General features: G+C 36.1%; 1 protein-coding gene across 1 annotated transcript in view; it reads left to right on the top strand.

Annotated features, from left to right (window-relative positions):
* Nucleotides 1–718: 718 nt before the first annotated feature.
* LOC136036111 (disco-interacting protein 2 homolog A-like) overlaps nucleotides 719–17680 on the top strand; it is a 255860-nt gene continuing 238898 nt past the window's right edge. The window contains exons 1-2 of the mRNA XM_065718124.1: nucleotides 719–809; nucleotides 9717–11256. Of these exons, the coding sequence (XP_065574196.1) occupies nucleotides 9750–11256 (1507 nt within the window). The 5' untranslated portion in view covers nucleotides 719–809; nucleotides 9717–9749. The remainder of the gene's footprint in view (nucleotides 810–9716; nucleotides 11257–17680) is intronic.

Here is a 17680-nt window from a genome sequence, read left to right on the forward strand (position 1 = left end):
GTCTCGAGCAAAATTATCATATTGTGTTGGTATGTTGGTAGATGGAAGGTGTGGTAACCCGATGCATATGTGTAACGTAGAGTATTCTAGGAGTAGCCATACAAGCCCAGAATACTGGGATTCGTGCTTTGTCTGTATATTAGTCATGTAATAAAGATATCCATTATTAAAAAAAAATTATTAACCATCGTTCTCGAAAAGAACAACAAAAATATCTGCTGTCAACAACAGTGTAATCAGGTCATCAGAAATGTTCAATAGCCTATTGAGTCTGAAATGGCTAAGTGCAAAAATAACTAGGTCATCAGCGAAAAAAATGAATATGTATATATATATTCCCAATACGTAACTATATCTAATAGTTAAAAAAAGCTGCATTCCTTGAGACTACGTAATTGAACCCGTGAAATAACACGTTGGCTGAAATAAACTTCTATATTTAACCCGAGATTAGTGGGCGGTATGACTAACTTCCGCGAGTGTGCTATATATTAAATCAAAAGTCGAAGATTAACTATTTTGACAAGTATTGAGAAAACGCAGAAATATGTCTCACGGTAGTCTGTGTCACTATTGTATTGCTGAAGATTAACCCGTGGAAAATGATAGTTTTCGTATACTCAAAAATAGAGGTGTGCTCTCAGTTGCGCTGTGAATTAAGCTAAGTTCCGCCTCCAGAAATGTGTGGTCTGGATGCTGGAGCTGAATCTGACAGTTTTAGTTAGCTGTCAACTATAGTGAAAACAGCTTAGAAGGTTCAGGATACAGTGTATAAAATGATAATTGTTACGGGATAATTCAAAGAGAATGTTAGTTCAAAGGACCACAACTGTCACTGCTAAGGTTCAACCGAGGACCAAGTTCATAATTTTCAAAGCTAAATTTGTTGACGTGAAGAGGCGGAATTGTCCGTATCTACTCTAGTAATTTACCAAAAATCTCATATTAAAAGCAGGCGTTACTTTTCTTTCAAAATGGTTTGGTCCCTAATTGGTCTGTTTAATCACACACTATAGTCCAGCTTATAACTTTACGGATTGGTTATGTTTATAGTCTTAGTCGAAGATTGTCAAGAGTAATTGCAGGACTTTCAAAACTTGAGACGTCAACTATTTTTTTTTCGGGGGAGGGATCTGATTTTTTAGAAGAGGTGTACTGTAGGCTCAACTATCTGCGTTATCTAGCATATTCCTAGGGATAATCAGTTTACCCATTTCGTGAAACAGTTTAATCATTCATTGAACACAAATGAATACGTCTAACATAGCTTGAGAGTAGTATATTAGCTTTATAGTGTTTTTGTGACAAAATTTACTAACTATTTTTGAATTTGCTGCCATGTTTGAATCACGTGCGACAAAATTTCTTTCATCAAAAACTGTACAATAAAAATGGTACTCTTGTCGGCTGAAAATAGACCTTAAGTTTTTTGGTGTTAAAATTATACCGATTTTCTGTGCAAAAAAAAAAAAGAAATACAACAGCAAAACAGTATATCAATTTTTCATTATAATTTTATTAAAGGTAGGTAGGTTCTATTTTCATCCACAATATAAACATAAATAAAAATAACACTACTAATAAATTGTTGTAGCAAAAAGAAAGTCCTAAGGACCTGTGCTGCAAATTCCTGTTATGATTTACATCTTATAAATAAAACTTATGATTTACATCTTATAAATAAAACTTTAATACCTGTCGATCGAGAGAATTGATAGATAAGGACAATCTTCTAGCATTAGCACCATGAAGTCTAAAACGCCCAGAACTTGTTGATGAAAATAATGTGCTTGAAAGAAAAATGCTGATTGTTTATGATAAATGCAAGATTTTTGAAGACTAGCGACATATTGTTGCCATAGCAAACGTCGCAAATTTGCCCGAATTTCTTGAATAAAGAAAACAATTAAAGCAAGAGTAACTGTTGATATTTTTGGGTGTCGTGTCCTTTTCCAAGGGAGAACGGGTTGAAAAAATATTTTTGTCGGCGAAATTGTGTTTTTCATTTTGAGTATTGGTTTTGGCCTTGTCAGGGGGACCTCCTCATTATCTTTTCATTTGGACACTCTTGAACTAATATATTGTAGCATTTTGGTAGTGTCAAGTTGTAATTGACGAACCAAGTGTATTTCCAGTTATTCGAAAAAAAACTAAACAGCTACACTTTTCTTTTACAATTGCTCTCTGTGGTTGAATAATTTGAATTCTCCCGACTTTAGTGGCTAGATGTGCTAGCACAAATTTGGGTAATACTTTATTTATTGACATGCTTTTCCTTTCAACAGCAGAAGAAAGAAAAATAGAGCAGTTTCTACTAATAGTCGTAATCAAAGCGACATTATGTGGTATTCAAGAAGGTTTGCGGGCTTTTTTTTATTTTTTTCACATAGTAGCAAACAAATAATAATAAACGGAATAAAATTTGAACCAGAGTCCGTCTTTAGTAAGGTTGAACGACATTTTTATCCAGGGAGGTTTAATTATTGAAAAGATCATTTTTATATATTTTTAGCTAGCACGTAGCAAACAACTGGGTATTGTACTGCATTTTCTGTAGTTAAATCCGGGGTAGTTAATATTTATTTAATGTTCCGACGGAATAGATGCTGTCCTTTCTAAAAGCATGCTCTTGGTTCACAACAGTGACGTAATTTCGTCAAATCTTGGGGGGGGGGGCTGAAAGAAAACTGATCCGTTTCTGTTGATGCTTGAATTATGCAGGCTTATCTTAGTTTTGACAAGATTTTGAAGAAAATAAATTTCAGCTGGGGGGCAAGCTGGGGTCTGGGGGGAGCAAGTCGAGGTCTGGGAGGGGTAGTTGCCCCCGTCCCTCCCATAGAAATTTACGCCCCTGGTTCACAATCCTTTTTTCAGCCAAGAACTGTCGTTTCGCGTCATCTGCCAAGATCCAACTGTGACCTAGCGCCCATTTCTGCTTTATGACGGGTCGACACATGCGTCGAAATAATTCAGCTTAGCCCTTAAAACGCTATTAGCGGAAACATTTGTTTAGAAACTTAAAAGATGTTTTGCACCTTTTTGCCCCCACTTCCTCCTAGATGTTAAGTAATACCTTTTTGGTATTTTCATCGAAAAACGGCTTTGTAGGTATTTTACTTGAAAAAAATTGAAGACATTTTCAAAATACTCCCTGCTAGATCTTGAAAAACATATTCCCCCACCCCCATATTTCCTGACATTGACCCACTGATCCTGGTCACTATAAACCTTATTTGGTTGTTAAAGCAGCACACGAAAGGTTAAACTTGCAAAAAGTTTTGCAGTAATAGTGCAGAGTTAGGGCTTTACTAAAAATCTCATATAAAATTAGTAGCATTCGATTCCTCATTTTACCACCTTTTTCCATATAGTAATTTTTACCATGACAATGCATCCCTCCCTACCCCTGATGGTCAAAGATATACCCCTAGGAGTTTATAAAAAACTGAAAGAAACAAGTAAAACAATTGCTTTTTTATTTGCAGTGTGCGGGTTGCTTCTATCAATCATATTGCCGCGTTAACTTCCATTACTATCCACTTTTTTAAAATCCTTTCAAATTTATGTTTTGGTAAATATTGAACTTAATCTCAGACAGGGCTGCCACTTGTTGCACGAGAGTACTATTTAGCACTATTTTACCATGTGCAGCACTGTAGCACGTGCTACATCGAATTTAGCACTTTTTCTCGTATTTGACCAAATTAAAAATATGGACATATAAAACGCAATTACATAACGTGAGTCGCATCAAAATATATGTCAGAACATATTTTATGCATGACAATAATCTAAATACGGGATATACGTGACCGTGTACATTTTCCCATTCTGCGCTCTCATCAGCTTGGGATATATTTGTATTCCTTTAAATTAAAAAAGATTAAAAAATTGATTTAAGAACTAATCTAAGTACACTCAAACGGACCATTTGCGTGTCGTGGAGCAAGTCGCGACACGTACAAAAAAATTCTCAACTGTAGCACTGTAAGTCGGTGTGTACCACGCAAATTTGGGCAACCATAGTACTTTGGGAACGGTCCATGTCGGCTACTCTGATAACAGATGAATAGACAGAGTCCCCCTTCAGAAAGTCCCGTTTGAATAAAAATCTTGTGACGTATGACTAGATTCAATTAATGGATAAAATATATTATTACGGGGATCACCAGGGGTGGGAAGTGGGGTGTATTTTCAGGATAACGACTATCATATTGAACAGGAGCATAAAATGAGGAATCTAACTATACGACATTTATTTGACTAACAAATTTCCTTCACAAGAGCCGTAACTGTACACCGTTACCGGTTTTGCTCGATCCCATTTTTTGTTTCTGCTTTTTAGGGGATATGCGGGGCCGATTTGGTGTCGCGGGTCCTAGCGTTTTGCTGTCCGTCATATGTAAACCGTTTAGATTCAGAAAAAATAAAGGGATCTGTGTGAACCAAGGAATCTAAAAGGAGCAACCTGTGCTTGTAGAGTGGTGTTCTTTTCGGCGAAGCTGGCCTTGCAGAAAATGTAGTTAGATTAAATAGCATAGACTACGTGTATATTGTCTAATTTCTTCTTTTTTAAGTAAACATTCCATATATATGTTACTTCTTGGGTCAGTTTTGCCTGTGATTCTTGTGAGAGCCTAACCCGGGGGGGGGGGCTTACTCTTTTTAATTTTGACCTAGGCTTCTTTGTGCTGGGTGTTTAAAGCCAGCCTTAGACAATCAAATCAGCAACTTGAATTTTTTAGACATTAAAACTTGATGTTTTTAATAGGTTTTATTGATCGCTTGGTGTAAAAAAATGTTGAGAAGTAAAGCACTAAATTTCGAACACTTCTCACCTAACAGCCAAACATGCCATTATTGCGGAGGCAAGAATGCATCAACTCCAATGTCATTTCATATTCGGTGAAATTATAGCCGAGAGCCTTGTATTCTCTTTCTTTCTTTTTATTCTGAAAGCTTTGAGTATAAAATTCATATTCTACTATTACTTTCTGGCAACTTTCCTAATCGGTGAAGCAAAATGGTTGGAGTTTTCTAAAGTTTCAATCACTGGCATCATGTTCACTGTATTTTAGTGCAATTAATTGTAATTATCTATTGATTAAGAGCAATTGTGCTGTATTGAACGCCGTTTGGACAACAAAATTAGTTTTACGCGAGCAATTTGAAAATTGAGAGAACATGCCGAAAGGTTTGAGTCAGATGGTTTAACTCTCCTTCTATGCTGTTCCTATTATGCCGAAAATGAAAGTAAAAAAAAAAAAATCACTAGTGCTAAAAATCTTTCAGCTCCAGAGCCCCTATTAAGAAATTTCCTCGTATTTCCTACGAGGAAATTAAAGCACCAAGAATTTTGTATATATGTATATAGAAAAGAACACGTTTCAGCACTTATGAGCTCTGAAGCACAATAAGCAAACACCTATTTTTAATATGTTTCAATAAGCGCTTTTGAACGTAACTTAGTAATTGTAGTTGCCTATTGAACGCCAAAATTACAAAAAATCAATCGCAATAATCATTTTGGACGCAGGTTTATCTTGTCTATTGTTGTAGTTAGATGTGACCCGTCCTCGTTTACTCAACTGATTCTTGGTTATCAATTTTGTTATTATATTCAATTTAAATTATATTCAATTATTGTTTTATGTTCAATATTCTATGTTCAATATTATTTTATGTTCAATATAATATTTATTACAGCATATTCATTTATTATATCATTTATATTCAGTTAACATATTCATTTATGATATTCAAGTTATTATATTCGATTTAATATTATATTCAACTTATGTTAAAGGTGCAATCGGAACTAAGAGTCTTTCGATTTTAAAGATGGCTAAAATGTAAAGATTCAGACTAAGAAACTACCACATGAAAAATATGCTTCTTCCCTGCCATGTGCATTTCGACAAGAAGCTGTCATTGATAAAAACAAGCATGTATTTTTCAAAATTAGATTGAAAATAATTAGCTTTTAAGGATACTGATGCCAAATGTCATGGCTTTTTGAACCAACAGTAATTTATAGACTTTTTGAAAATTGTATTTAAATGACGGGGTTTTATAGACATGGGAGAAACTTAAAGATTGTTCTCAGAGAGAATCCTTTGGGTCTTTGACACCCAAGATTTGAGTACTTTTAGTACAAGTACTCTTAGATTTGATGCTTCTAATGTTGCATAAAATATTTATTTCACAATTTCTTGTTGTTGTTGTTGAAAAGTCTCGCAAAGATATTGAAAGAGGGGTAGACACGTTCATTGAGGTAAAATTTGAAGTAAGTAAAATGCATGCGTGTGGCTTGGGGGGTAAATGTGGACAATGTCCCCTGAAAAGCTCATTGCCGCTCTTGGAAACCCACAAAGGGTAGTGCGAAGCTGAGCTTTGACGGATGAAAACAAACTTGCCCCCTCCCTTAGATGACCAATTGCCCGTCTCTTTCCCTTTTGAAAAATCCCTAGCTATGCCCATGGTATGTTGATAGGGGTTTTATTGAACCTAGATACAGAAAGAGATAAGGGGATTCCCTCACAAAAAGTGCTCTAGGGCCAGTGATCGTTTTAACAACTTTGAAAATCCATATGCATGAAATTCATACACTTTGGTCTAAAAATTACATCTCCATGCTAGGAAAGCCGGCTTTGAGATTGTTCCAATCCCCGCCCCTTAGAAAAATGGTATGTAGCGGCCTAAATATATAGTCTACTTTCGTCGTGTCTTTAGTCAGATAAATAAGTGTGGTCTTAGACTGAGACATGCGGTAGACAAAGTTTTAAGGGAAGAACAATGCGGTTTTAGAAAAGGTAGAGGATGTGTCGACCATGTTTTCACTCTTAGGTTAATAATTGAGAAGTCCCTTCGTTGTCAAACACCTTTGGTCCTTAGTTTTATCGATTATGAGCAAGCTTTCGATTCTGTTGATAGAACAGCGTTAACAAAGGTCTTATCGTTATATGGTATACCAGAAAAATACATTAAAGTGATTTGCGCTATGTACGAGAATAATACTGCTGCGGTTAAGGTAGGAAATGAGGTTAGCAACTGGTTTTGTATTAAATCAGGAGTTAAGCAGGGTTGTGTTCTATCCCCCTTTATATGGATCATTTTGATGGACTTCGTCTTAAGGAGCACAGGAAAGGCAATTGGAGACCATGGAATCAAATGGGGAGGAAGAACGCTCCTGGACTTAGATTATGCTGATGATTTAAGCATATTAGATGAAAGTGTGAGCAAAATGAATGAATTTTTAGAGGTTTTACGAGTTCAGGGTGCTAAAATAGGCTTGAAAATTAATGTTAAGAAGACTAAGTCACTAAGGTTAGGAATAAGTGAAGATGAACAGGTGACCTTAGGTAACGAAAAGATTGATCAGGTTGGGAGCTTCAGTTACCTTGGTAGTATTATTAGTAAAGATGGTGGGAGCAGTGAAGATGTTAAAAGTAGAATAGCTAAAGCTCAGGGTGTTTTTTCACAATTAAAAAAAGTTTGGAAGAATAGAAAGATAAGCCTACAAACCAAGATTAGAATATTGGAAGCTACAGTGATGACAGTGGTCAAATATGGCTCTGAAGCATGGACACTCCGAAAAGCAGATGAAAATTTACTAGATGTTTTCCAGAGAAATTGCCTACGGATTGTTCTGGGTACCCGGCTGACGACCGTATTTCAAACAGTAGGTTGTACGAAAAGTGTGGTTCAATCCCGCTTTCTGGGGCTATAATGAAAGAAAGGTTGAGATGGCTAGGCCACGTTCTACGGATGAAGGATGACAGATTACCGAAGATTGTCCTTTTTGGCCAACCGTCTGGGGCTACACGGAAAGCAGGTCGTCCTTGTCTGGGTTGGGAGGATGTCATAAATAAGGATTTAAAGGAAATGGGAACTTCCTGGGAGGGTGTAAAGAGGGAGGCTTTAAATAGATTAGGTTGGAGGAGGAGCGTGCGTAGCTGTGTTGGCCTCAGGCGGCTTGGTGCTGCAGTGAGTTAGTAGTAGTAGTAGTAGTAGTATTAAGTTAATATAAGTATGTGAGTTTATATAAGCCCAACTAGGCCATACAAGACAGTACTCAATAATGTACATAACAGAATAAATAAAAATCCCCCCCCCCCTAAAAAATCCTTCACTTTATATCTTTTCTTTACCTTCTCATTTTCGTATTTACAAACCTGAGCGATTGTGTTTTACAGTCGTCTCCAGGATTCGCGGAAATTCAAGATTATAATTAATAAAAAAAAAAAAAAAAACTTTTTCTTAACCAAAAAAACTTGTGGCACTTTTCAAGAACGCGGACCACATCTTCAACTCCTAAATTACATCTGGGGCAAGACTAATTCTTTTTGAGGCCAGCGTTTTTCTCTCATAAATCCTTTTTCCAATTTTTACTGTATGAAAATTTTCTCAAATACAGGACCGAGCCACAAACACCCCTAAAATAGAAGTTGTTTTAATCCTAATGAATTAAAATAATAATCCATTAAGGTTCACTGTTATTGTCTTTCTTTTTCTAAGAACTAGGATTTTATGTAAAAACAGTTAATGAGTGGTGAGTTTGTGACACCAACCTTGCTTTTGCCATTAAAAGACATGGTGGATTATAGGTGTTTACCCCTCCCCCTGATGAAAATACCTCCCCCTGGAAAATACATCGTGGAAAATAGATCCTAGCTAAAGAAAATTATTCCCAACAATTTAATCACCAACTGAAAATTCCCCCGGATAACCCCCCCCTTCCCCTGCAGAAAACCCCCGTGAAAAATAACCGTATGTTTTCCAATAACAATTAACATCTGTAAGCAATAGACAAATTACAAAACTTAAAAAGGCGCTTAAAATTGTACAGTGGGTTCTCTGATTGTTTTGTAGTTTGGGAGGGAGGGAAATACCTCAAAGGGTGCATTTTAATGCGAAAACGTCCCAGCTCTCATTGAGCCATCAGATAAATACAGAATTAGTTCTAAGAGAGAGATGAGGGGAGGAAGGATGTATAATCCCTAGGACCGTAACCAGAATTTTTATTGGGGAGGGGCACAGAAGAAGCTTTAAAAAATACATTAAAAATGTGTAATTGATATCTACCCTCTTATGATTTCTGAGAATATTTCTAGTCTGCGCTGTTATTATGATAGTAAAGAGTAACATGAAACCCTACAATGAACCGACTTTATTCCGTATAGGCAGGGGACTGCCACTTCGGCATCCACACCTCCGCTTTATGGTCGCATAAGTTTTATAGGATGCTCATTAGATCATAAATTGAGAGTTCAAGTCCATTTTTTCGAAGCCCGAAAGTGATTGAAGACCAGCCAGCCGGAAGAGCATGGTATTTTATGATGGGGTTCTGCTGGGGAGGGGCGGGGTACTCCCGAGGGGATAGGTGCTGGCCACCGGATATTGCGACGTAAATTAATATGTAGTGACTAGCCAAAAGTCAACGCCATGTACAATTTTTTCTTTCATTGTTAAGATGTTTTGATATTTCTAGAGGGGAAAAATCAGCTATAAGTTAATTATGCTTAGTTTTTCCATTTTTTAACTCATCATTCAAGTTCCCTCTTTTTTTTTTCTTCGTCAGATACTCTTGTCCAGTATTTATCGGTTGCGCACTAGAGGCGTTTCCTGACCAATTAGCGGTCCAAATTTTCTTTTTGATTAAGCTCGAGGATTTGGTTTTTAGGCCGACACCTTAGCAGCGACAGTTTTTTTCTCAGTCATTATTGTGAGCCTGGTGTGATGTTTTAAAAATGACCGGTGGACTAAGAACTGGTTCGCGTAGGGATAGTGTACCCAATAGTGGTGACGAATATCATTTGCCTCGTGTTCGTTTGTCAAGTCCTATACGACCGGGGAATTTAGTCAATTACAATGAATGGCTTCAGTCCAAAAGTAAGGTTGAGTCTCAGGACCAAAAATCCTATTTTACTCCTGATCGGTTTTTGCCAAAATCGGCCCATTTCGATGTTGTGACTTCACACGGACTACGCAAACCCAATTCGTGTCACAAACCATTAAGAGCAGCAAAAAGCTTAGACGCTGTTTATAACTTGAAGGTAGATTTTTCTTCTGGACGTTTCCTTATACCATTAAATGATTCATTTGAGGATTTTAAAAGGCCACGGAGTGCCAGTGGTAGCTTAAGTCGCCGTGAGAAATTGACAGAACAGAAAAATGATTCTTTAAAAAAATTGACTCGGGCCACTTCAGTTATTTTTACGCTACCAAATAGATTTTCATTTTCTAGTCTATTCAAAGGAGATTTTAGTTTGAGTTCTAGAATAAATAAAACAAACAAACCTTGTGTTACGGAAATATTCAGTGAAAATAAGAATTTGCCAAAAGTTTATAGAGTTCTCGGCGAACTACCAAGTGTTGTACACGCAAAGGATGTAAGTGGTCCAGAAAGAGGACCATCATCTAGAGGATCACCAGACGGTGCAGCTTTCCCAGGAGAATTTAGGGAAGAAAATGATAGACTTAGCAGTGACTTTGATGATGATCATCAGTCAGATTGTGAAGGTCTCAAGATCAAATATAATTCTTCTGTATATCTTGATCGATGGGAAGAGCTCGCTACTCTTCAAAATGTGAACAAAGGCAAGGAAGCATATCAAGTTGTGATAAAACGACCTAGATTAACACCACCTACTGTGTTCGATCCCCTTCTTTTTATACCTCCGACGAGAAGAGCAAATAGGGAATATGAGAAAAGAAAGACTTCAAATGATTCTAGTTTAACTTCCCAAGATAGAAGCAGCACTTGCACCTCGGGGATTGGGAACGATTGGGGAACTGGATCCCGTGGAAATATTAGCTTTCAAGATTGGGATGAAGAAGGAGAATATATGGACATTAATATAGAAAGTGACGATAGCTTTTATGAAATTAGTGATAGTGCTAGTGATTTCGAAGATGTCTCAGAGAACACAGAAACAACTGTCGCAATGGCCGTTGAAAGAGCAACACCAAATGAAGGGAAATTTGGGGCGGCATGTTTTATTTTCGAAACACTCGAACGAGAGAGCAATAAAAATAATAAAAGACGCCAAAAACTTAGTTGGCGCCGTGTAGATCCTGAAGTGGTCACTAATACAAATTTAAACGTTAATCATGGGAGTAAGCCTGGCTGGAGAAGACCCACAAAGTTTAGTCCAATGATTTTGGATAATAATAGTGCTCCGAGTTCTCCTTGTTTATATGGTAGTGAAAGGAGGTCTGCTCAACTATCGCAATTGCTTCTTCAAAATCAGTCATGTAAGTTTTCTCGCTTTGCATTGGATTATAAGCTGTGGAGTAAAATATGTAGTAAGGTTTCTTTGGCAGTTTTTTTATGGTTCTTTGGCTATTCTTAAGGTCCTTTTTTCCTAGACTTATTGGCTTTATTATGAATTTCTTTACCTTCACAGGTGAATATGCCTAGGTGTTTTACATTAGTGTTTTGAATTGGAGCAATTCTCACAATTTTTTTTTAAGAGAAAATTTCTTAGTGAGACTATAAAATGAAGAAGATGTAAAATTGACCACTGTCAAATTACTTTTTATTATCGTATTAATTTTCCACACATCTTTGCAAACGCACGGTAATTTTGTCTTAACCAAATTCTTAAAGTGCATTTGATTGAGAGGAACCTTTAATTTGTAAAAAAGAACCTTTAAAAGATTAAATATAAAAAAAACTAGTTTTAACTGAAAGTAAGGAGCGATATTAAAACTTAAAACGAACAGAAATTACTCCGTATATGAAATGGGTTGTCCCCTCCACAATCCCTCGCTCTTTACGCTGAGGTTTTTAATTGTTTTAAAAAATAGAATTGTGGCAAAGAGTCAAACTTTAGCGTAAAGAGCGACGGATTGCGGAGGGGACAACCCATTTCATATACGGAGTAATTTCTGTTCGTTTTAAGTTTTAATGTCGCTCCTTACTTTCAGTTAAAAAACTAGTTTTTTAATTTAATTTCTGAACGTTTTTGAATTAATGCATTTTTGATTTTGGCTCTCCGCACATACATTATTAAAATGAAATTTGCATATTAATTCTTTTTTTGGCTAAATGGCTTTCTCTTAGTTTTGATCAGACGATTTTGAGAAATAAGGGGTGGGGAAGGAAGTCTAGTTGCTCTTCAATTTTTCGGGCAACTAGAACTTTTAATTTTTAACGAACGTTTTTAATAGTAAAAATATGCGTAACTTAAGAATTAACTTACGTAACAAACTTTTATATTCTTATATTTCTTATTATGTATATGAGGGGGTTTGTCCCCTCGTTAATACCTCGCTCTTTGCACTAAATCTTAAGTTTTGTCCCAATTCTTTAAGAATTACCCCTGAATCAGAAAGGCCGTAGAATAAATAGTTGAAATTACTTAAGATTTTTTTTAGCATAAAGAGCGAAGTATTTGTCTTCTCCTAAATACCTCGCTCTTTATGCTAAAGTATTTTTAGAACCCCTCCTATGCGTAATAATCTCTGTTCGTTTTAAGTTTTAGTGCTACTCCTTACTTTCAGTTAAGTTTTTTTTTTCATGTTTGCTTTTTCATTTGTTTTTTTTATATTAATGCTAGAAAATCCCTCGCCCATTTAATTGAATTTCTGTTCCCTCATGACATATTCCTCCAAGGAAAGATCCTCCCACATAGTCCCCTCCCCTCAACCCCACCCCAAACCAAAAAAATCCCACTGAAAACGTTTGCACACTTCCCAATAACCATTACTGTATGTAAATACTGGACAAAGTTTGCAACTGAGTCATCCCAAAGACATTGTTATTATGGTTTTTGACTATGCGGAAAAAATGGCTATCTCAAAATTTTGATCCGTTGACTTTGGGAAAAAACGAGCGTGGAGGGGGCCTAGGTGCCCTAAAATTTTTTTGGTCACTTAAAAAGGGCACTAGAACTTTTCATTTCCGTTAGAATGAGCCCTCTTGCGACATTCTAGGACCAGTTGGTCCGATGCGATGACCCCTGGAAAAAAAAAATAAATAAACACGCACCTGTGATCTGTCTTCTGGCAAAAAATACGAAATTCCACATTCTTATAGATAGGAGATTTAAATTTTTTCTATAGAACTCTCTGATCCGCTGAATGCGATGGTGTGTTTTTCGTTAAGATTCTTTGACCTTTAGGGGGCGTTTCCCCCTATTTTCCAAAATAAGGCAATTTTTTCTCAGGCTCGTAACTTTTGATGACAAAGATTAAATTTGATGAAACCTATATATTTAAAATCAGCATGAAAATTCGATTCTTTTGATGTATCTTTTAGCATCAAAATTCCGTTTTTTAGAGTTTCGTTTACTATTGAGCCGGGTCGCTCCTTACTACAGTTCGTTACCACGAACTATTTGATTAAATATGTATCTTCATTTTGAAAGCAACGAAAAAAAATCGCTGTAAATGCAAAGAGAAACCATTGAAAGATTGAATATGTATCTTTTTTTGAAAGCAACGTATAAGCATTTTGAAAGCAACGAAGCAACGAAAAAAGCCCACTAGAAATGCAAAGAGGAACCTTTAAAAGATTAAATATTTATCTTCATTTTGAAAGCATCGTATAAGCATTGTGAAAGCAATTTCATTTGCAATGCCCTGGTTAATGGGAAGCGTCTTGACATTCCCCTTAAACGGTATGAAAAATGTTGATTTACTGTTTTACAGTTATATTTTGGTTTTTGAAAAAGGGAGAAAGAAAGTTAGGTTTTTTCTCATAAACTATGTTTTACTTCCTGTCATGAATTAAATAAAAAAAAAACAAGTTTTTTGAAATGAAAGTAAGGAGCGACATTAAAACTTAAAACGAACAGAAATTACTCCGTATATGAAAGGGGCTTTTCCTCCTCGACACCCCGCTCTTTACGCTAAAAGTTTTTTATTGTTTTAAAAGGTAGAGTTGCGAGAAAGAATCAAACTTTAGCGCAAGGAGCGGGGTGTCGAGGAGGAAAAGCCTCTTTCATATACGGAGTAATTTCTGATCGTTTTAAGTTTTAATGTCGCTCCTTACTTTCATTGCGAAAAACCTGTTTTTTTTTATTTAATTTATGAAAGTTTTTGAATTAATGCATGTCTGATTTTGGCTCTCCGTACATAAATTATTAAAATGAAATTTGCATATTAATTCTTTTTTTGGTTAAATGGCTTTCTCTTAGTTTTGATCAGACGATTTTGAGAAATAAGGGGTGGGGAAGGAGGCCTAGTTGCCCTCTAATTGTTCGGTTACTTAAAAAGGCAACTAGATCTTTTAATTTTTAACGAACGTTTTTATTAGTAAGAAACATACGTAACTTAAGAATTAACTTACGTAATAAAATTTTATATTCTTATATTTTTGATTATATATATGAGGGGTTTATCCCCTCGTTAATACCTCGCTCTTCACACTAAATCTTGTTTTGTCCCAATTCTTTAAGAATGACCCCTGAATCAGAAAGGCCGTAGAATAAATAGTTGAAATTACTTAAGATTTTTTTAGCATTAAGAGCGAAGTATTTGTCTCCTCCTAAATACCTCGCTCTTTATGCTAAAGTATTTTTAGAACCCCTCATATGCGTAATAATCTCTGTTCGTTTTAAGTTTTAATGCTTCTCCTTACTTTCAATTAAAAAAAAAAAACTTTTACATGTTTATATTTTCATTGTTTTTTGTTTTTTTTAATAGTAATGCTAGAAAATCCTGCGCCCTTTTCATTGAATTTCTCTTCCCCCATGAAATATTCCTCCAAGGGAAGATCCTCCCATATAGCCCCCTCCACTGAACCCCACACCCAAACCAAAAAAATCCCCCTGATAACGTCGGTACACTTCCCAGTAACCATTACTGTATGTAAAAATTAAATAAAAAAAACGAGTTTTTTTAACTGAAAGTAAGGAGCGATATTAAAACTTAAAACGCACAGAAATTACTTCGTATATGAAAGAGGCTGCTTCCTCATCAACGCCCCGCTCTTTACGCTAAAGTTTGACTCTTTCTCTCAATTCTTCTTTTTAAAACAGTAAAAAACTTTAGCGTAAAGAGCGGGGCGTTGATGAGGAAGCAGCCTCTTTCATATACGAAGTAATTTCTGTGCGTTTTAAGTTTTAATATCGCTCCTTACTTTCAGTTAAAAAAACTCGTTTTTTTTATTTAATTTCTGAACGTTTTTGAATCAATGCATGTTTTGATTTTGGCTCTCCGCAGAGGAATAATCAAAACGAAATTTGCATATTTTTTGGGGGGGGGGGGGCTAAATGGCTTTCTCATAATTTTGATCGAATGATTTTGAGAAAAAAAGAGCGGGGCCGAAGCCTAGTTGCCCTCCGATTTTTTGGTTAATTAAAAAGGCAACTAGAACTTTTAATTTTTTACGAATCTTTTTATTGGTAAAAGATTTACGTAACTTATAAATTAGCTTACGTAAAGAACTTTTGTATTCTCATGTTTTTATTACATATATGAGGGGATTCGCCCCATCGTCAGTACCTCGCTCTTTACACTAAAGCTTAAATTTTATCCCAATTCATTAAGAATGACCCCTGAATCACAAAAGCCATAGAATAAATAGTTGAAATTACTAAAAATACTTTAGTGTAAAGAGCTAGGTATCATAAGGAGGTGAGCCCCTTATATGGGTAATAATTTCTGTTTGTTTTAAGTTTTATTGCTGTTCCTTACTTCCAGCTGAAAAAGCTTTTTCACATTTATTTTTTAATTTTTTTTAAAATAATGCTAGTAAATCCTGATCTCCCTTCATGGAAGTTTTCTTCTCCCATGACAAATTCTCGATGGAAACTTCCCCCAGCATATCCCCCTCTTCTCAACCCCTCCCCCCGACCAAAAAAATCCTCCTGAAAACGCCTGTATACTTCCCAATAGCCAATACTATATGTAAGCACAGGTCAAAGTTTGTAACTTGTTGCCCCTCCCACGGGGACTGTGGGGGAGTAAGTCGTCCCCAAAGACATACTTATAAGGTTTTTCGACTACGCTGAATAAAATGGCTATCTCAGAATTTTGATCCGTTGACTTTGGGAAAATAATTAGCGTGGGAGGGGGCCTAGGTGCCCTCCAATTTTTTTGGTCACTTAAAAAGGGCACTAGAACTTTTCATTTCCGTTAGAATGAGCCCTCTTGCAACATTCTAGGACAACTGGGTCGATACGATCACCCCTGGGAAAAAAAAACAAAAAAAAACAAAAAAACAAAAAAACAAATAAACACGCATCCGTGATCTGCCTTCTGGCAAAAAATGCAAAATTCCACATTTTTGTAGATAGGAGCTCGAAACTTCTACAATAGGGTTCTCTGATACGCTGAATCTGATGGTGTGATTTTCGTTAAGATTCTATGACTTTTAGGGGGTGTTTCCCCCTATTTTCTAAAATAACGCAAATTTTCTCAGGCTCGTAACTTTTGATGGGTAAGACTAAACTTGATGAAACTTATATATTTAAAACCAGCATTAAAATGCGATTCTTTTGATATAGCTATTGGTATCAAAATTCCATTTTTTAGAGTTTTGGTTACTATTGAGCCGGGTCGCTCCTTACTACAGTTCGTTACCACGAACTGTTTGATTGGTCAAAGTTTGTAACTTGCAGCCCCTCCCCCAGGGACTGTGGTGGGTAAGTCATCCCAAAAGACATAGTTATTATGGTTTTCGACTATGCGGAACAAAATGGCTATCTCAAAATTTTGATCCATTGACTTTGGGAAAAAATGAGCGCGGGAGGGGGCCAAGGTGCCCTCCAGTTTTTTTGGTCACTTAAAAAAGGCACTAGAACTTTTCATTTCCGTTAGAATGAGCCCTCTTGCAACACTCTAGGACCACTTGGTCGATTCGATGACCCCTAAAAAACAAAAAAAACAAAAAACAAACAAACAAATAAACACGCACCCGTGATTTGTCTTCTGGCAAAAAATACGAAATTCCACTTTTTTGTAGATTGGACCTTGAAATTTTTTCTACAGGGTTCTCTGATACGCTGAATGCAATGGTGTGATTTTCGTTAAGATCCTTTGACTTTTAGGGGGTATTACCCCTTATTTTCCAAAATAAGGCAAATTTTCTCAGGCTTGTAACTTTTGATGACAAAGACTAAATTTGATGGAACTTATATATTTAAAGTCAGCATAAAAATCCGATTCTTTTGATATATCTTTTAGCATCGAAATTCCTTTTCTTAGAGTTTCGTTTACTATTGAGCCGGGTCGCTCCTTACTACAGTTCGTTTGATATAACGAACTGTACCACGAACTGTTTGATATAGCTTTTTCCGTAATTTTATTTTTTTGGAAAGGTTTAAATGGCCAGATGAAAAGGAGATGTCCCTTTAATTAGGCCCTGCACATTCTATTCCTGGCAAATGCATCTTCTTATAGATTGGCAATAATGAGTTTTAGCCCTTTTTTCAACAGTGGAACACTGGGTCGATTACTGCTGTGAGGTTTTGAGTTATCTCGAATTTAGCTGTTGTTGGGCCCTGCTACCTGTTGTTCTTATCTGTTTTGTTTTGTGGATAAAATAAAGTAGAATATGCCAAATACAGGATATAAAGTATTGAAATAATATGAAAAATACGTATTCGTAGAAACTCACAGCTCGTAGCGAGAAATTAGTATGAAAGAATTTGAACCTTCACTTGGAACTCACTGTCGAGTTCTAGCGCTTAAAATTACAAATTTTGAAATTCAGTTGACACTTTTTCGT

Source organism: Artemia franciscana, chromosome 15 (assembly GCF_032884065.1).
Source record: "Artemia franciscana chromosome 15, ASM3288406v1, whole genome shotgun sequence".
NCBI lineage: Eukaryota > Metazoa > Arthropoda > Branchiopoda > Anostraca > Artemiidae > Artemia > Artemia franciscana.